Here is a 20093-nt window from a genome sequence, read left to right on the forward strand (position 1 = left end):
TTTTTTCATATTCTGCAACTGATTGCAATTTGTTCAGATGTCAGAGTGTTGCACACTTACAAACATTGCACAGGTCATCTGACAGGTGGCAACATTTCTGCAAACAGTTACAATCTGACTTGTAAAAAGGTGAAAAATTGCAAAATGGCAAAAATGGCAAAAAATATTGGATGTAGAGTGACGTATTGTGATAATTTCATATCATGGGGTGTCCAGTGATTCCCAAATGTAGTTCTGCTACACATGACTAAACTGAAGCAATACTCAAACCTTGATGTGATGTTGTAAAGCAGGATCCCCCACAAGGAACTCATGTCAGATGTTGCTCTGGTGGTGTATATCAAGTTCCACAAAATGGAAAAATGGCCTCTAGTGAATCCCTGACTTTAACCAAATCCAACACATAAAAGATAAACTGGAGGGCCAACTCTTCACCTAGCATAGCTGGGATGGAGAAAATCCTAAATCTTGTGGGTTTTAAAAGTAGCTGGAGCTAGAATCCAATAATCCTATGCTGGTGTAATGTTAAGGTGTCCACATACTTTCTGTCATTTAACAAAGTTAAAGTGATGACCTCATTCAGCCCGCCCAGGCTCTACAAACAGATTGTAGATAAAGAGCGAAAATCTAGCGTTCATTTATGGATGTCTGAGCTGAAAGAAACCTCGCTGTGAAAGCGGAAACACCCGAACTGTACCTTCAAAGTAAAAGTATAAACGCGCTCTTCAATACCTCACTAATCTCCCCACAGTTTTTTCTGTTTTGTTTTGTTTTGTGTTTTTTGTATTTTTCTTTTATGCAGGGTGCCATATAACCAGAAGGTCACTAAGTTTCTTCTGTACTAAATTTTTAAACACAGTTTTAAACATAATTTTATGTAATTTATTAGGACCTTAGATTTTTTGTTTGTTTTCTTAGATCCGTTTAAGGCGTTTAAGTGTAGCTGGTCTAGGTGGCGCTAATTTTGTCTGCTGCTGGCCCAGGGGCCAGAATCGGCCCTACGAAAATTACAGTCTGGCCCACTGGACTGCTTTGGAATATGTGATAGAGGGCATAAATTTCAGACTGTACATTGTATTTTCATAGCTTTTACCGTTTTCCCCACTTATAAAGCTGTCCCTTAAGACAAAATAATTAAATAATAGATGAACAATAAAGTTTTTCTTCACAATTTATTGTCAATTTCTAGTTCAAATTGGCTGTTCGTGCCCTGTGATGTTAAATGAGCTCGACAGCTCATAAAGTAAATATGAAAATTCTGGCAAGTAGCTAGCTGTTAAAGATATGTGGCTAAACAAAAATGTTAACAATTGTTTTTAAAATGTTGTTCTTCTTTCAGTTAGAAATTAAAAGATTAGATTTTTAAAAAATTAAGATACATTTCCTCATCTTGCTTGTTAATATAAAAATGCACATTAATATAGCAAATAGTGACAGAAAAATTAAATGAGTCATGATGTGTATTGGTATTTTTGAATTTAGCAACATTACTTTACATTACATTACCTTACATTACACTATTTTATATATTTTATAAGCATTTGAATGATTAAATTAGCTTAATCTCTATCCTTTTTAACGATTTCAACATGGACTGTATTCTTGATTTTTTTTTTTCTTTTTTGTTTTTGTCGAGTTCCAGCAACTCGCTTCACGTTTGCAGGTTAAGCTTTTATTTTTATTGCTACAACCGGAAGTTAGCTGGTTTATATGCTTTGTCGGCCTCCTCGCTCGTACCGTCAGTTTTGCTAACCGACACCTGCGACAGCAAACACTTTTATCGAGCTTTTTGTTTTGCCCGTGTTATTAGAATGGCTGTAGCTGAAGACCGGGCCTCCTGCTAACGCGTTTTATTTGGATGGACTCGGTCATGTTGCCTCCTTCAGAGAAACTGCCCGGTTCAGGCTGAGTTTTCGGCATGACAGGGTAAGAGGAAACAGTTTGAAATTAAAACACACCTAACGTCGCTACACTGTTTCTTAGTATTTGAATGCCACAAAGGCCTTTCCTTCAGCTCATATTAGTAGAGCAGTGGGGCCAGCAGATATAAACCATGAAAGGTGATATTAGCCGGAGTTAATTTGCTAAGGAACTGTCACTACCTGCGTTTAGGTTCTACTAACGTTAGCTAGTCGTTCGTGAGGTAGTTTAAATGAATGTGTTTTTGTAAAATGTAGCTATTTTTGAGCTTTCGTGTTGGATACATAGGTATCTTGTTTATCTCAATCAAACACATGTAATGTTAAAGCTGGTTAGAGCACATAGTTAAAACCACATTTCTCTCTGTGTGTGTGATGTCTAGTAATGTGAAAATCAGGATGTTGCTGTAGCTGATATGTTCAGTTCAGGCTTGGGGTTACAGTGGTCAGATTGTACCGCTAATTATCATATGTTTACATGAAACTTCTGTGGTGATCTTGGACATGACCAGCGATTATTTCTTCTTTTCAACAGGATGAAGATAGACCTGGAACAAGTGCTAATACATATTTTTAAAGTATGTTATTTGCGACTGGTATCTTGAATATGTGTGCCTTACATCTGTTGCCTTTCAAGCATGCTGTGATTTCACTTTTATCCTATCTCTTTTAAGTCCTCAGATATCAATCTTATTACCTTGCTGTCAAGACTTCCAATAGAGATTTTCAAATGAAAATGGAGGATATGCCCCTCTCAGGCCCAGACAACACCAGGCTGGAGGTGAGGTATTACCTGTGCATACAGGTACCCATGCATTTACCTAACATTGGGTTTGTCTTTGGTGTTACACTATGTTTTTGTTGTTGTAGGCCCTGGCCCATGACATCTACTCTGAGCTGGTGGAAGATGCCTGTTTGGGCCTGTGTTTTGAGGTGCATCGAGCTGTTAAACAGGGCTATTTCTTCCTGGATGAAACGGACCAAGAGAGCATGAAGGAGTTTGGTTGGTGCCATTGGATCTGGTTTCTATTCTGTCTGTCTTCAATGTGTTTGCTTACTGTTTTTTTTTGTTTGTTTGTTTGTTTTTCCCCTCCAGAAATTGTGGATCAACCAGGAGTGGACATATTTGGGCAGGTGTACAATCAGTGGAAGAACAAAGAGTGTGAGTGTCCCAACTGTAAAAGATTAATAGCAGCTTCTCGCTTTGCTCCACATTTGGAGAAATGCCTTGGCATGGGACGCAACAGCAGCCGCATCGCCAACCGCAGGTCGGTCAGTGAAGGTCATAAAGCAGAAATTCCTGCAGTGATCCAAAGTTATACATGAAATTCTAATTTAATTATTTGATCTTCTTTTAACAGGCTAGCCAGCAGTAATAATATGAGCAAATCAGAGAGTGATCAGGAAGACAATGATGACCTTAATGATAATGACTGGTCGTATGGGGCTGAAAAAAAAAGTGAGCACTTGAGTGATTGCATTGTACTGAGAGATGAAAGAAATCTCCAGGTGGTTACTTAAAATAAACATTTCTTATTTCCTTTTTACAGCCAAGAAGAGAAAGTCAGATAAGGTATGTTTTTGTTTTGTTTGTTTTTTAAATTACACATTGTTAGTATAAATGAATTTTTCATGTGTATCATAAGCACTCCAAGGGATCATTAACACCACCCAAAAGATCACTGGCTGCCCTCTCCCCACACTGGAAGTTCTACACAACGCCCACTGTTTTAAAAAGGCCCAAAACATCATAAAAGACACCTCACATCCTGGCCACTCCCTGTTCGAACTGTTGCCCTCAGGCAGACGGTACAGGGCAATCAGAGCAAGGACTAATAGACTCAAACACAGCTGTTATCCAACTGCAATAACACATCTGAATACTACAAAAAAATGTCCATCACGCCACTCTTGTGTTAATCTATGCACGGTCTGAAGCATGTGTGTGGGAATGTATGTGAATGTTTTACTGTTATATCTTATTAGTATTTTAAGTATTCTATCTATTTTATTTATTGAATTTTATTGTTTTATTTATATTTTGATATTGCTAGGGATGATGCAATGATCGGGGACCATTCTTAATTTCGTTGTTCTCATGACAATGACAATAAAGTTTCTGATTCTGATAACATTATTTTAATCTTAACATTTTTGTTTGTGCAGAGTCAAAATTCCCCAAGAAGATCCAAATCCCTGAAACATAAAAACGGTGAGTCTATCTGGGTTTTTTGTTGTTTTGTTTTTTCAAGTTCATAGCTCAAAGTTGTAGGAAACAATTCAAAGTGAAATGCAAATATTTTTCTTTTAGATGCAGATGGAATTTATAGTTCAATTTTGATTTGCTTTTAGTGGTCTCAATCTGTTACATGAACAGTGTGCTTGTGCATATGCATTCCAGGTGAGCTTGGAAGTGGCGTCGGTGCCGAATCTTACAAGGTGACAAATCCTCCTGTGATCAAATTGATTGCTAGGCTATAGAGTGTTGTAAATTCTATACTCATAAAGGTTTTGTTTTTAAATTCAGTACAACTATAATACTGGCATCAGTTATGAAACCTTGGGCCCCGATGAAGTCAGATCCCTTCTAACGACGGTGAGCAATTTTCATGAATCTGCCCAAGCATGTCATTTTTTTTATTGTTCCAACTACTGATTTAATTATATAAGTGTGAATCATTAAAGTATTGTGTGTTTCTACAGCAATGTGGGGTGATATCTGAGCACACAAAGAAGATGTGTACCAGGTAATTACTGCCTAAGCCTCTGACACAAAGATTAACTTGTAATTAAACCTTTTCTGTTTTGAGAAAACAGCCAGCTGCTTTTGTGTAGCTCCCTGCAGCACAGTTTCTGGTAACATAACACCTGGATTCATGTTGGTTTAACCATCTAATTGAATCTAAATTCTGAGGTCAGCGTCCTCATAGCTTGAAATCTTAATTGCTTAGAACTGTTGTCTGAAACTGAAAGTCACAGCTGAAAATGAAATACATAAATATAAGGAAGTTGTTTTTTTTAAATTAAATAAGAAAATTGTGTATGATCAAACTAACTCAAGGGAACACAAGTGGCAACTCAAAATTGATCTCTTTTAGACCTGTTCTTTTTCTCCAAGGTGAAGAGCCAAATCTTTAAAGGTCTTAACAACAGACTTATAATAATGAGGAACCCATCAGTGACTAACCTCTAATAGTTTGTAACTCATAACTGCCCATTATCAGTTGGTCTCTGACTGTGTCCCATCAGTCCGCCCCACCTTCCCTGCTGGCTTGCAGGCAGGGAGATGTGTAAAACTATGTGGTGGGTATGGGCAGGCCATCAGTCAGGGATGTATAATGCCACCTTGTGTCCCACCAGGTCTCAGCGATGTCCCCAACACACGGACGAACAGAGGAGGGCCGTCAGGTTGTTCCTCCTGGGGCCGTCCGCGTGAGTGTACCCTGACCCGTTCCTCACCAAAACCACTAACTAGAGTGCACTTGACAAAAGTCATGTTTGAGTTGGTGTTGTTACCCTCATCGTGCAGTTCACTGTTTGCTGATATGGTTGCCTTGGCTGGAGACAGTGACAGAGCGATGCTGCTGGTCGGTGTTGTGAATACTCTGGCAGAGGGACGCCTTTCTTGCCAGGAACGACTTTTATGCAAAAGCACTGTTGTAAATGACTTGTAAAGCCATTGTTAACAGAACTGAACGCTGCATGAGTTTTAAACACTGGGAAAGATCGATAGACTACCACAGGAAGTTTTTCTGGTCCTGTGAACCGGAACATGACACCAAAATCTGTGGTTGTAGCACCCTCACTTGTAACTATTTGTTATCATAAACACCACAGCCTATCGGCCTTACTAAAAATAATAATAAACCCACTCCATACATCTTAGTCTGAAGGTATGGTTTAACAGCTGAGATGAGTAGACTGCGCTTAAAGAGAAATATCATCTTAGTTCATGTATAAAATATTTCATCTACAAAGTGACAGAAATGGTGAAAATGGTTGAGTATAATTTTCCAGGCCTTGTCTTTATGCACACGGTTCAGAAAATGAAGCTATTTATCTTGTTATTGATAGAGGCAATAATAAGCAGTTTTTGATGTTATTGTTTTTGCTTGAAATTTGATTCTTTTGATTCTCGAGACATTTCCTTTTTTCCCCAAGAATTCACCTAAAATCAAAAACCCAGTGAGAGGAAGTCATGTATAAAAAAACCAGTGTGGGTCAGAAAGAAGGACATGTGTTAATAAGCACACAAAGATACATTTGTCCAACAACTATAAGCAAAATTTTGGGCAAATGTGCATTTGTGTTGTAGAGTTATTATTAAAAGTAATAGTGGTGTTGTTAGTTGTGGTGTTGTTATTGGTATCATAGAGATGGAAAAGAAACTTAAACTGAAAAGTGCAATTACATGACAGATATATAGACATTTTGTTTGTGTGTATATCTGTGTGTGGCTTTGTCTAAAACTGTGTTACTGTGTCTGTTTTTTATGTCACAGGCCAACGCTGCCTGATGCAGATGCTGTGGAGACTGACAGCTTTGACATTCCAGATGCACAACCCTTAATGAGCCGCCTGCAGTGGGAGGACTCTGATATTTCACCTACTGATTCGGCTTCATCTAAAGCCAGTAAGGAAGGGACACTCATTTAGTAATTATGACATGTAGGTTTTATCAGTAAAATACATTCCTGTTCTTGTTGCAGGCACCAACCATTCAGATTCTCGGAAGCCCAAGAAAAAGAAGAAGCCATCTCTTCCATTGAACAGTGGAGGAGGAGGAAGTGGGAGTGGAAGCCTGGCTGGAGGCGGCGGCAGCAGCTCTCAGAGTAATATCAGTATATCGACCAAAAAAAAGAGGCCCAAACTCTCAGCACCTCCTATTTCAAGTATCTATGATGATTTAGCATAAGCCAATTTGTCAGACCAGCCCTCGCCTCCTCTTATTAAGTCCCTTCTTTCACACCAAGCTTTAAAAGTCTGAGCTGAATGGGATGAAACTTGACTTAGAAGTTCCTTAGTAATCATTTGGCCTTGATAACTGAGGCATCTACATTTAAAGATTTGTCCTTCCTAAATTATGAACACAGAGTTTAAGAATTGCGGTCCGAGTCCAGTCAGAGTATCTGCAATAACGGATTGGCTCACTTCCAGTGTAAAACAGAATTTACTTCCGCTATACACGTAATTTACGACGTATATTTGTCTTCAGCTGATATCGAGGAGGACTTGATGCATTCGGTTGACGCTTTGTGTGGCTGTTTCAATGAGGAGCTTCCACACAACACTGCAGAAAACTTTGCAGCCAATTAAAGAAAATTGTAAAGTAGTGAAAGTAGATTATTTGAACCAAAACATAATTTTATGCAGATATAGAAATAAAGAACATGCTACCCATGTTGCATGTCATCCTCGCTCTTGCAGCCGATCCTTTGCAATAAAGGCAAAAAAAGCTTAGAAATAAATCTTTGGAAAAAAAAATGAACCACTTGTGTGTAAATGATATCTCCTGTGCTCTAAATGTTATTTTACGGAGGGCCTTGAAGTTACAAAAGACATCAATAATAAGACCACCTGGATTCATACAAAGCACTGCAATGTCCTGGAACTGAAAAAAACTTTTCAGACCACAAGCTGGTAGTGAAAGTTGAGGTTTTTTTCTTCTTTAAGTTCTACTTAAATTGAAAGGCCTTAAATTCTAAAACCTTCAGATACTCTGTCATTGGTGAGCCTGTGACCGGCCCCTCTTCTTGGACTTTGCGTTCAGACTCGGTCGTAAGGACACGTTCAACACTTGACACACATATACTGGAGTACTCATCGGTGGCTTTTTAATTCTAGCATTGTATTGCACAGTCGTGCGTGTGTGTGTGTGTTTGTGTGTCTGTATGATGATTTGCATTTAGCGTGACTGTCAATTTTGTGTGCGTGCGTGCCTGTGGGTAAGTGTACGTGCGGTTGATGTGTGTGTAATCATTCTTTTCACAAAACTATGCATCCTAGAATGTGACTCTTGTGAAAGTATGTGTGTCATTTGGAATATTTAACTCGTTTACATTAACGGTATATTTAAGTTTGTATTTGTCACTGCCTTTGTGGTGATGTGCATATTACTTGTGTGTAAATGCAGAATTTTGATATTTGATGAGCCAGTAGGCTTTTGGGGCACATGTACAGTACATGTATGTTTGACATAAATCATGAATTCAACGTTTATTTGTTTCCTTCTTAGAAAGCCTTGTCCTGTGTGCTTTCACTCACTTTGCTTGTAGATTACATTGTAAAAGTAGATCAGCCCAGCAGTTCAGCTTGTTGTTAATGACCATGAGCGATAAGGTTGCATTTTGTAAGCTTGTAACCAACAGTGTCTGATGTAAATTATGAGGTTTATTACATATTGTAGATGCCAAAGTCCTGTACTTTTCAGGTCTTGGAGAAGAATTAGTTTTTCTTCTAAATTGGAAATTGCTCACCCAAAGACTTTATGCAGTTTTTATAGTGGAATCTGAAGTGCAAATCCAGGATGCTTTATTTTAATCAGGATTTCATAAAGAGGGAAGGTAAAGTTGACCTATTCTGTTTATTCTTATTTTATTTCATGTATATTGAATGTTCATATTAAACATGGGGAAAGTTGCCAATGTGCCAGGCATAAGCACCTGCGATTCATCAAGAGGGGATATCCTTAGTAAGGTCATCTCAAGCACACAGCTGTCCCACCCACCTATAGTTAGAACCTTCTGTTTGCAGGAGGCAACCAACCAGAAATCAAAGGAGCTAAATATACTTATTTCAGATGGATGAAATGTGGGGCTTTAACTGTCAACTGTTAATCATACGAAGAATAAGAATGTGGAGTTTGAAATGAGGCCAACCTATTGATTTACTTAATAGTTTAAGTAACCCCTGTTTTAAACCAGTCATTTTAATTTATCTTTCATTATTTGCACTTTTTTGTTGCATTTTCATATATACCTTTCATGAGGTTGGACATTTTTGTGACTTTCTGTCTCACTAAAAGGCCTTCGGAGAGAGAATTTTGGCACTTTTGTCCAAACTCATTTGTTATATTTTTTAACATCAGCGTAATTGGCAGTTTTGAAGATACAATCATGTCTCTTTGTGAAGGCATTCTTGATGCTTTTGGACCAGCTATTTCCAAGAAATAGAACAGAAAGCGATCTCGACATCTGCAACCGCAGAGGTGCTGCATGTACCAGACTGTTTGGTGGATTAACGGATGCTGATTAAGGGTTCACATTCACCAGGTTCTCTATTTTTAAGCATTTGTTCAAGTTTTGAGGGTCATGTAATACAATCCTTAAAGTCAAGTGCTTTCAATTTTCTCTCACAATCGTGACAATCTGCCAAAGCCCGATTTTGTCCCTATATTTCTGACTGTGCCCGGTTGAATCTGTCCAGTAAAATCTTGCTATGTGCACTAATGTTAAATGAACTGTTTTAGATAATTTGGTAACTATGATCCAATGGTCATGGCACTGTTTGTGAATAAGGGTAACTGCTTGTGGTTTATTTGTGGCTCTTTGTGTATTTCTGTGCTGTAGAAGTGCAATGACAAAAGAAAGCAATGTTGTGACTTTCCTTTTTTTTCCATGCACAAGCACAAATAAGTGCATGTGTGCACAACTTGTATCTGAACACAATGTGATACATAAATTATTTTTCTTTTTTTTCCACTGCCATGCATACTGATGTTTGTATATAAATAAACACCAATACCATGAGACTGACTTCTTTAAACCACAAAGAGCTAGTAGGAGGGGTTTGTTTTGAAATGCTTTAATAAGAGATGCAACTGAAACCAGAGCAGTCTGACAGCAAGTGCCAGTGCACATTGATTCATTGTATAATTTTATTTACACAAAATACACAATATATTTACAGTATCTTTTCATAATGTTTAAATTAAACTACTCTTACGTAGCATAAAAGAAACAGTCTTGCACTGAGGCAGTTGTACAATTTATATTTGCATACAGAGAGCTCGAGTCATTCAAATAATACAATGATGGCAAAGACTCAAACTGGCACACGCAGCACAACAGTGAGTGGTTCCAAATGATTTTAAGCCATTTTTTGGTTGGTTTTCTTAAAAGGTACAGTATGTAAAATCTTACCACTAGATGTCAACTGAATTCTATTTTGCTACCCCTCCCAATTCAAGTGCATAATGCTAATTAAGGTGGCTGCCGTTCACCTGTAGTAAGTGTAGACTGTATTTACTGTACATTTAAAACACAAAGTCATCTCAAAGAATAGCGCACAGGAAAGCATAATGAGTATTTTACAGCAATAAAGAGCCATGAGATGAAGCCAGTATTACAACATGGTCTGAACCACTACATCTTTGAATAGGAACTAAATTAGGTTTTAGTTAAAGCAAATGCTCACTCACTGCTGTTTTTTTGTCTTGTTTTTTTTAAACTGCACTTACACTCCTCAGTCACTCATGTTTTTATCTTTGTACATGCACAAACAGGCTCACTTAACCACCCACACGCTCGCACAAATGCACGCTCTCAAACCAGCTGCAGCATCTGCACCGAGGCCCTTTATGGTCAGTACATCTCTCCAGACACTCACCCACTGCTGTAGTTATTTTTATTTCACCTCACAACATTCAACTATAAGTGTGTGCCCTTTCTTTGCCTTTTCAGCGGCTGTGCATCCCAAATATCAAAAAGCTAAAGAACACAGTGACTCCCACAAGGGAGATGGTCACAGGGGCGGTGAAGAACTGCCTGTAGTTGAGGCGGAAATACCACACGACAGCAAGAATCACCACAAAGACAGGCACCACCAGGCTGCCGGTGCTTATGGCTACACCTGCCGCCCTGAATCCACTGGAGACTCCGGACCCGGCTCCTGCTCCTGTTCCGGACTGAGCCCCCTCCTCTGGACTGGAATCATGCAGGGTCTGAGAGATGTGGCAGTGGATCACGCTGTTGTCTGTGATGTTTAGGGATAACAGAGTCCTCTTGGGATCCTGCAGCAGCTGGCCTTGGAAGATTAATTTAATTTGATGCTCCCGCCCTGAGAAACATTTGCTGGAAAAGAAGGGAGATGAGAAATTAAAGCAGTTATAAGGCGCTTTCTTTCCAAGAGTTAGACAAGAAGATCAATACCACTCCTGTACAATCAATCCAAGGTTTCAGACATAAGCCAATTAACTTACTTAGCAGAAAGACAATAAAAGAAACTTTTGGCTCTGTCTAAAGGTAATAAAATATGCCTTAAATGAACATTTATAAGCTGACTGAGTAATATGTGGCATCTTGTTTAAGCTTTGCAAAAAACAAAAAACATGAAAAGCAACAGTAAGGTAAAGCCTTCCAGTGTAAGCCAGCAAACTAAGTATACGCTCTTGATAAATTAACATTGCAAGGTGACACAATCTTTATGCTAAGCTAACTGCCTAATGGGTGTATCATCTGTGAATTATTCTGATATTCTTGAAGTTTGGTGGATTTTCACAGTTATTTTACCAACCTTTTTAGTATCCCAACTGTATCTTGTGGCTCTACAACAGCCACCTCCTCTGTGTCATTCAAAAACTTCAGACGGACAGAGATGGAAGTGGTACTACTGGTGATGGTAGGAGAAGAGGTGGTGCTGGTCAAAATTGGAATAGGCTTTGTAGCCTTTTTCACTTCCTCCTCCAACTCCTCCTCCTCATCCTCCTCATCAGCCTCATCATCCTCTCCATCAGAAGTGACAAGCAGTCTTCCAGCCTGTGGTTGTTTGCTCTGTATGTCCAGCAACAAATCTGTCCAAACCCCCTCGGCTCCCTCTACAGTCCCCTCACCCTCTCCTCTGTCAGCTGCCGGCTCTCCTTCGTCCGGCTTGTTCTCCTGAGAAGGTGGAGGCGTCTGCTGCTCAGGGGTGTCGGCACTAGCTGACCCTCCACCGTAGTTGTCATGGCCTCCCAGTCCAATCAGAGAGGCATGAGCACCCACAGTGAGGATCGTGCCCAATATGTGGTCTCCCCGATCAGCCACATGGGTTGAGAGCCAAGCCAAGATGAGAGCCAAGAACAGAAGCAATACACCACCTGCTGCTGTCACCTCATCCTCCATCCCATCCAACATGGTCAGTGCACACACTGCCATCTCTGTCCTCTAATCCTGAAGAAAACACAGGTTTAAGACATTTCGTAGCATACAATTTCAAATGTGGCTCCAAGTGCTGTAGAGCCTGCTCAACAGTTTGCCTCATACTGCATGTGATAGTATGATCTAAACAAACTGATCTAAACTTTCTAAGATAACCTTGTCGATGTACACAGAACTTCCTACATGAAAACATGGTTTTTCTCCTGCAAATATGTGATTTGTTGTTATCCCCAGACAAGTTTACTTTTTTTCCCCCTCAAATAAAAATCATCATAATAACAAAACTACTTTTTTAAACCACTGTTAATCAGGGTTCTATATACTCAAGCATAAAATAGGGGATCTCAAAGATCCATTTTGAGTTAGGAATAAGTTTGGGAATTTTCCTGTTATTTCTGGTCATTGACAATTTCTATTATAATCTGGTGTTTATTCTTTGAAGGAAAACCAAAATTAGCACAGCAAAGACACTGAATGAGGTGGCAGGCATGACATTATCCAAAGGAAGCCAGCTGTAATACTGTTGCGTTTGTTTTTTTTCCCCTTGCACAAACCTTTTGGCACTCTACAGAAAGGTTTTAGCCTAAGCCAAAAACAATGTGCGCATTGTAAAGTTTTTTTTCCCTTTTTTTTTTGCCAATTTTTCTTCTATTTATGAACTGATAAATAACAAAGCAAGAGGGGGGTTATTATATAATGTATCAGAGACTCATTATCCTTACTTAACGGAAACTTAGACTATAGTCACACATCCATAGTTGAAGCCATGAAATACTCTAGCATATTAATTTGTTTTTTATTCGTTTTTGGGTTTTTTTTGTTGAAACAAGCAAGAAGGCTCCTCTACATCTATTCAGTTACAGCTAAACAACGTCAATTGCACTCTGAGATCTCTACAGGTCTTACAGTACACTGAACAAGACAGCCATATGGTAGCACTGGGTTTACTTAACTGTGACAAACTAGCAATTTCTCACTCCAGGTTTACTGCATCAAACAATTAATTTATTACTGACATATCTATGAAACACTAGAAAAGCAGATAAACAAGGGAACTGGGCAAAGGAGAGGTTTGGGTTATTCAACTGTCAAAATATTTACTGATCAATTTTCTAATTTCAGCCCATTTGAAAACATATGAAAACGACATGACACAGGATTTGATTCACATGTTCCACCCATAGGCTGTATGATGACGGGGGAAAACATAAGTGTAATATCTTTTTTCCTCCTTCTTGAAGTGTAAGTTTACTTCTTTGTGTAGGACACTCATTCATGCTTACAACCCGTTTTTCTGTGCATTTACTCTTCTATTCTTGTAGACACAAACTCTAGTGAAAGCACTTCAAAGCTCAGTAGCTGCATGCAGTTGCATATTTACATTTGTACTTTTTAATTTTTTTTTAAGAAGAATTGTAGTAAGGGGGGGGGGGGGGGGGGAGATAAACCTTTCAAGGTGTATTTACAAATTCAGAAATCAAGGCCTGGTTTCATCGGCGTCAGAATTACTTTACAGAAATACACGTAGCATTTACCAAGGTTGGTCAACAGCTGTTTCGTGTAGCAGGGAAGTCTCAGCCAGCCATCCGGCTAATTCAGGGCCGTGTCATTATTGTTTTCCCCTCTTTTTCTTCCTGTCATGATTTTTCCACACGATGTACAGCCTTAACCTAGACGCTAGCCACAACGAAAGCTATTCTGCTGCACTTACAACACTGTAGTTTACGCTGCTGTCTACGACCCAACTTAGCTTCCCACCTAGCTTAAGTAGCTAACTGGAAAAAAAAACACGACCTTCCGTTGTTTACGGCTCTCATAGTTCGATTTATTTTGTCGCATAATAGTTGTCCGACAGAGCAACTGCTTCGGCCAGACATATAAAAGTCTTTATCGTATGTACCGATATGCATAAACATCAAATGATCTCACCTGCCAGCTGTAAAATCAGCGCATGGTTGAAGGCGAGGCTTAATGCTAGCTAGCAGCTGCTGCTGCTTAAAAACCACATAATAAACATAGCGGCGGCGTGACGTCATCACGGGCCAGCGGGGTGGGCGCGTGTTTTGGAAACTGTTTGCGCGCCCATTGCTCCACTTCTATGATACAACGTAAATAAATACATAACTGTAGTTTTTTTGAAAACAGTTTTATTGTTACATCGTTGTTAGTTGTTTATTTGAAAATATTTAAATATTTTATTAATTTATATATAACAGCACCTAAGAAAAAAAACTAATCCTATGATTTGTATGGCCCAAAGTTGTTCGTAGGTTCAGTATTCACAAAGGATTCAAAACGAAATCAATTAATTAAATGAAAAAATATGTGAACTCTGTGTTAGCCCTGTAATAGCCTGGCGACTGGTGGGTCCAGTGTGTACCCAGTCTCTGCCCCATGAGAGCTGAGAGAGGCGACAACGAGCATTTCAAACTTCCTCTGACATTAACATCAGGAGAAAAACTGCACCAGGAGCTTCTTTTCATTGACTTCTCTGTCTGCAGCTCCTTCTTCATTACTTCCATGAACATTTCGTATACACATATAGCACCAACTAATCCAAATCAACAGTAAATAGCCCGAAACTTCTTAGAACTTCATCTGAACGTTTTCTTGGTTATTCTCTTCCCCATGAACAAATAAAACCATTAAATGTGTCTGAATTTCACAAACAACAATTGTTAGTTTAAAATAGTATCACAAAAATGTCATTTAAATCTAATTTACATACATTTGTGTTCTTCAGTGCAACTATTTTTGTAAAGTCAAGTAACACGCTCATTTCTATCATATGTATCTCAGGGTCACCACCTGAAAACCCCTGAAATCTAAAATAATATAAGTTTCCAATGAGGCAAGATACACAATATGTACAGTCAGAAGAGCGTGCCATCATTACAGAGCAACAAATAATCCCTTACACAGCTGGGAATGTCCAGTTTGCTGACAACTGAGTGACACTGGGCTCCTAAATGCTGACGTAAAGCACACCGACAGAGATGCTGCAGAGAGCGAGGCTGAGCACTTCGCTGACGCACCAACTGGAAGAAAGACCGATGCTCCTGAGGCAGGGAGGTAGAAACAGAAACACTACAGTGCTGAAGGTAAACAAGCAGAGGAGAGTAGATTTAACACTGCGGAGAGCTCACCTCATATATCTCAGCAGACACAGCATCCATCCATTCACAGGGCGGGAGGTGGGGGTACGAGTTCAGCAGCACCTCGACAGTGGCCAGGGAGAGCACACACTGCTTCAGCATCTGCAAATAAAACACTGCTTGTAAAATTTGACAGTAACTAATTAATCATTCAATAGCTTATTACATTTAAGTGATGTTATTTTGGTAATAAAACATGTTACTTTATGAATTTTATGTCATATGGTACCAATAACTATTACATGCTGATGACACTGGTGTCACAGTCCATGTTTTTTGCTGTGTATTTGTTAAGTTTTTGTTTCCTGTTTTGATTTAAATGACGTTTTTCTCATTCTGCACATTTTTCCAGAGTCTCCTGTGTTTCTTTGACTTCCTCTGTTTTGTCTGTGCTTTAGTTTCCTTGTCTTCCTAATCTGTTCCAGCCCTGGGCCATGCCCGGCCTCGCATCCTATGACAGCTGAGAGACACTCTATTAAAGATTCACCTCTTCTCTATTTCACCTGCTTCTGCTGAGCACATTTAGGTCCCATCTACAACTGACACATAAGGGCCCCACCCACTTTATTAGGTACACTTTGCTTCTCATGTGTTGAACTCCGTTTTGCCTTCAGAAGTGCCTTAATTCTTCATCTCACAGATTCAACAAAGCACTGAATACATTCAGTGGAGAATTTGGTCCATGTAGAAATGATGACACGATGCAGTTGCTGCAGATATGTCACCTTCACATCCACCACGTCCCAGAAGTTCTCTATTGGATTGAGATCTGGTGACTTTAAAGGCCATTTGAGTACAGTAACATCACTGTCACGTTTAAGGAGTTGATGAGTGGCAACCGGCGTGGTTTCTGCTGCTGGAGCCCATGGGTGTCCAACTCCAGGCCTCAAGGGCCAGTCTCCTGCAGGTTTTAGATGTGTCCTTGATCCAACACAGCTGATTTAAATGGCTAAATTGCCTCCTCAACATGTCTTGAAGTTGTCCAGAGGGCTGGTAATGAACTAATCATTTGATTCAGGTGTGTTGACTTAGGGTAATATTTAAAACCAGGACCTTGAGCCTGGAGCTGGACACCCCTACTCGAGCCCATCTGCTTCATGGTTTGATCTGTTATGCATTTACAGATACTCGTCTGCACACCTTGGTTGTAACAGGTGGTTATTTGAGTTTCTCGATTACCTGGTTTCCATCAGCTCTTCTGAGCTATGACATAAATGAGATATTTTCTCCCACAAAACTGATGCTCACTGGATATTTTCTCTTTTTCAGATCATTTTCTGTAAACACTAGAAATGGTTGTGTGAGATGAACGGTTTTGGAAGCATCAGACCACACTGGCACCAACAATCACGCCACCTTCAAAGTAATTTAAATCACCTTTCTTCCCCATTCTGTTTGAACTCTAGCATTTTTACCATGTCTTCATGCGTAAATGCACTAAGTTGCTGATGATTAGACATTTGCATTCTTAAACAGGTATACCTAATAAAGTGGCAGGTGTATTTATATAATTGTTCACACTATATCAAATATTTGATCTTGTGAAGGTTTCATCACTAATCACTGAGTCTATTCTCAGCTCAGGCATGTCAAACATAATGAAAGTCAGAGATGTGCATAACTTTCTTTAGCAGCAATAGAGAGCCTGGTTTCACTCCTGACTTCTCATATTTGAACATAAACCATGATCTTTCCCTAAATGAAAGAGGTAGTAAAAACGAAACTAAAGAAAGGCCGAAACAGGAAGCAAACTGCAGACTACAGCGTCTCAGCCGTCTTCTTTCAGCCAGCACACTAGCTTACTTATATGCTGTTTAAAACAAGTATTATAAACCCAACTTGCAGCTTTATAAAAGTCAGGATTTCTTGAAATGGAGAGAAAGACTTAATTTGAATAAAAAGGACATATTGACATTATTCCTTTTCTCCATGTTCACTTTTTGCTTTTTACGTTCTCACTAACTTTGTTGGTTTTGTCTAATTTTAAAGTGTTTACATTTTTTTATTTACATATTTTGTTGCAGATTTACAAAAATGTAGATAGACCCCCCCCCCCCCCCCATCTAATATTTCATAATGTTTTTTTCTTGTTTGTTTCTACTCTTCAGACTTTGACATGTATTAATATTTCATTTAAAGATTGTTTTGTTTTTTTACAATCCCTGATGTAGTGTTTATCTAAGCCTTACGTATTTTGAAATTGTTGCCTCATGAAGTTTCATCACCACACTGACAGCACTGGCATGGAGTCAGTGTTGTCAGTGTGCGCGCATTAGATAACACTACAATTTACATGCAGCAGTTCTCACATTCCCTCACAGCGTGGCTGTTTGATCAAACCTTTGGTGAAACAGGCTTAGCTCCGTGGTTCAGAAGTGATCGTGCAATTGCTTCAGGTTGCTGGTCCGGGAAATCTTCTACCACCTTAAAAACCAAACAGAAAAGTTTTTATCTGAATGCTCAAACTTAAAAATGTGTTTCTGTGTTTGCAATGCTAAATAGTACTTTGTTGCTCTTATACATAGCATCTGCTACCTGCAGCAAACAGTCCATGGCTGTGTATCCTGCACAGTTGGTGACATCAGCCTTGGCCCCATGCTGCAGGAGGAGGTCTACAATCCTGGGGCAGCAGTTTGCACAGGCGTTGTGCAGTGGAGTGTGCTGCTTCCTGCCTGCAGTTCGAGCATCGGCTCCTGCGTCCAGAAGCTTCTGAACCACACGAAGATAGCGTCCGGCCTCAGATGGTCTCTCGGCTCCGGAGCATGCAGCGTTCAGAGGGGTCTCGCCCTCTCGATTTGTGGCTAACACATCAGCTCCGTGGCTAAGAAAGAGCTGGACGTGCTCTTCGAGGCCTCGCCGAGCAGCCACATGCAGAGGTGTGAGTCTCGACTCCCTGGTCCTCACATTGACCTCTGCACCTCCTTCTAAAAGCAGCTCAGCGCAGCTTTAAAGAATAGTACATTTACTGGTCACGACATGCACAATATCTACATTCAGTCCATAAGAAATCCATCTCCCTCAGATATTTTTCATAATATCTCAGAAATGTTTTTTTTCCTGGCTCACTAGATTTGTATTATTACATTACATTCTATTAAACTACGTTGGTTTTTTTTGTTGTTGTTTTTTTACCGCAGTTGAGAAAATAGCCTTTAAAGGACATTTTTCATATAAGACAAGATTAATATAAAGCTTTGCTTCAGCTACTCCTTGGCAACAATACCCTCTGCTGAATATTTCTGCTTAAGCACAATAAGAATAAAGTCGTCAGCTTTTTTAGCACTTACTGGAATGACTGGGCAGAGGTACAGAGGTGAAGAGGGGCACTGCCATCTGCAGCCAACAGATCAGGCTCTGCTCCATGAGAGAGCAGCAGCTGGACACAAATAGAATGGCCACCTATGCAGGCATCGTGGAGGGCTGTGTTGCCTCCAGGGTCAGCGTTCACCTCCGCCTCACGAAACAGCAGCTCCTCCACACATGCTGTGTGTCCTCTGCTGGCAGCCAGACGTAAGGCTGAGGTCTGTTTCACCGTGGAGCTCATGGTCCACATGCCTGGCGGAAGAAGGAAAAGGGAGTTCATTCAATTAAAGCGTTTATAGAAGATTAAAAGATAGAGATCTGTAAAGTCATACCCATCTCTGGAGCCCACACCATCTCCTCATGCACCGTCTCCATCAAGGCATTGACCATAGCAGGGTCCTTCAGCACTGCATACACTCCTTTCATGTCCCCGCACATGAAGGTGTTGTGGACGGCAGTGTCTCTGCACTTCACCTGGGGCGGAGGGGCCCTGACTTCCTGGAGCCGCTGCTGACGGGGAGGAGGCCTTGGGGCCCGAGGCAAAGGCGCTCTAGTCATGGCTCTCCTGTGAGCCAGTGCCCGCCGTGCATCCTCCCATTCCTGAAACGCCTGCTCCAGTCTCAGAGAGCGCAGTGAAGTAGAGGTAAATGGGAATGTGTCCTTTGACATGGGGCCTTAAAGTCAAAACACAGGTTTAAAAGTACTGATTTCATGCCATTTTCCAGTTTTATCACAGCAGAACATTAACACATTCACCCCGCTAAAGCCAGCCTCTGAAGCACTGGTAAGTACTGTTTACTGAAAATAGCAACATGCAGCGTTTACTCACCCTTTAATGGAACAGCTGTGAGTGACAGGAGTCCAAGCAGAGGTCAACTAAATACTTTCACAGCTAGAATCAGGTTCATTTCCCTTTGAAATTAAACTATTATGAAGCGATTTCCAAATTAAATGCCCTTCCGTGGTGGCTACAGTCACAAGATTGTTGCACAAGTTCAGCACTGAATATTAATAGATCAGAACGTAAGCTGATACTAAGTGTTTCCACAGCGACCACTAGATGACAGTATCGACCCAGCATTTAGCTCTATTGCGGTCATGAACGCCAAAGAGCATAGAAGTATCAAGATAATCTATAGAAATCAACGAGGAAGGCCACGTGATCACAACTTTAAAAAGTGAGTAAATTAATAGCGTCCCGAAATTCACGTAAGGGAAAGGTGGTAAGAAGAAAAGCCAATTTGGAGTTTATTACGAATAAACTTGATAGCTTTCACAACTACGACAGCTGTCTACCTGAACATCTACTGCTCACGAGTAAAAAAAAAAGAAAATGTTTTGCTCTCTCAGAGATGATACTAGCTCGTCTGGGAGACATTACAAAATTGCTAAAGAATTTTGTCTTTTAAGAAAAAAGAGTATTTGCGTGAATCGGTTATTTTTATTAGTAAGATAGGTTTGTTATTAACCACGCCGTAGCGTCGCTAAACTTGGAACAAAAACGGAGCTACATCTAATGGGAATGGGGATTGAATCATCTCGCTTCATTTCAACCTCCTTTGTAAAAACATTCCTTACGTC

General features: G+C 40.0%; 3 protein-coding genes across 5 annotated transcripts; 1 reads left to right on the plus strand and 2 right to left on the minus strand.

Annotated features, from left to right (window-relative positions):
• Positions 1-1679: 1679 nt before the first annotated feature.
• atxn7l3a (ataxin 7 like 3a) lies at positions 1680-9658 on the plus strand. Of its 2 annotated transcripts, XM_082531731.1 has the most exons (14): positions 1681-1926; positions 2455-2497; positions 2594-2700; positions 2790-2922; positions 3016-3187; positions 3281-3378; positions 3470-3492; positions 4086-4131; positions 4321-4358; positions 4447-4515; positions 4623-4666; positions 5280-5351; positions 6421-6551; positions 6628-9658. In XM_082531731.1, exons 3-14 carry the CDS (start codon positions 2650-2652, stop codon positions 6831-6833), a joined length of 1083 nt encoding a protein of 360 aa, XP_082387857.1. In that variant the 5' UTR covers positions 1681-1926; positions 2455-2497; positions 2594-2649; the 3' UTR covers positions 6834-9658. The 2 variants fall into 2 exon arrangements, with proteins under 2 accessions (XP_082387858.1, XP_082387857.1); XM_082531732.1 differs by lacking the exon at positions 5280-5351 and having other exon boundaries at positions 1680-1926.
• Positions 9659-9705: 47 nt separating this feature from the next.
• Positions 9706-14072, minus strand: tmub2 (transmembrane and ubiquitin-like domain containing 2). 2 transcript variants are annotated; one of them, XM_082529095.1, is made up of 3 exons: positions 13984-14072; positions 11432-12066; positions 9706-10989 (listed from the first exon to the last, which is right to left on the minus strand). In XM_082529095.1, exons 2-3 carry the CDS (start codon positions 12049-12051, stop codon positions 10596-10598), a joined length of 1014 nt encoding a protein of 337 aa, XP_082385221.1. In that variant the 5' UTR covers positions 12052-12066; positions 13984-14072; the 3' UTR covers positions 9706-10595. The 2 variants fall into 2 exon arrangements, with proteins under 2 accessions (XP_082385221.1, XP_082385222.1); XM_082529096.1 differs by lacking the exon at positions 13984-14072 and adding an exon at positions 13590-13955.
• A 137-nt stretch (positions 14073-14209) lies between these two features.
• asb16 (ankyrin repeat and SOCS box containing 16) lies at positions 14210-19951 on the minus strand. The gene is made up of 7 exons (XM_082529073.1): positions 19342-19951; positions 18845-19186; positions 18497-18764; positions 17745-18153; positions 17550-17633; positions 15201-15311; positions 14210-15113 (listed from the first exon to the last, which is right to left on the minus strand). Exons 2-7 carry the CDS (start codon positions 19179-19181, stop codon positions 14928-14930), a joined length of 1395 nt encoding a protein of 464 aa, XP_082385199.1. The 5' UTR covers positions 19182-19186; positions 19342-19951; the 3' UTR covers positions 14210-14927.
• Between the last annotated feature and the right edge of the window lie 142 nt (positions 19952-20093).

The sequence above is a fragment of the Aulonocara stuartgranti genome, assembly GCF_965226115.1.
Source record: "Aulonocara stuartgranti genome assembly, chromosome: 4".
Lineage (NCBI taxonomy): Eukaryota > Metazoa > Chordata > Actinopteri > Cichliformes > Cichlidae > Aulonocara > Aulonocara stuartgranti.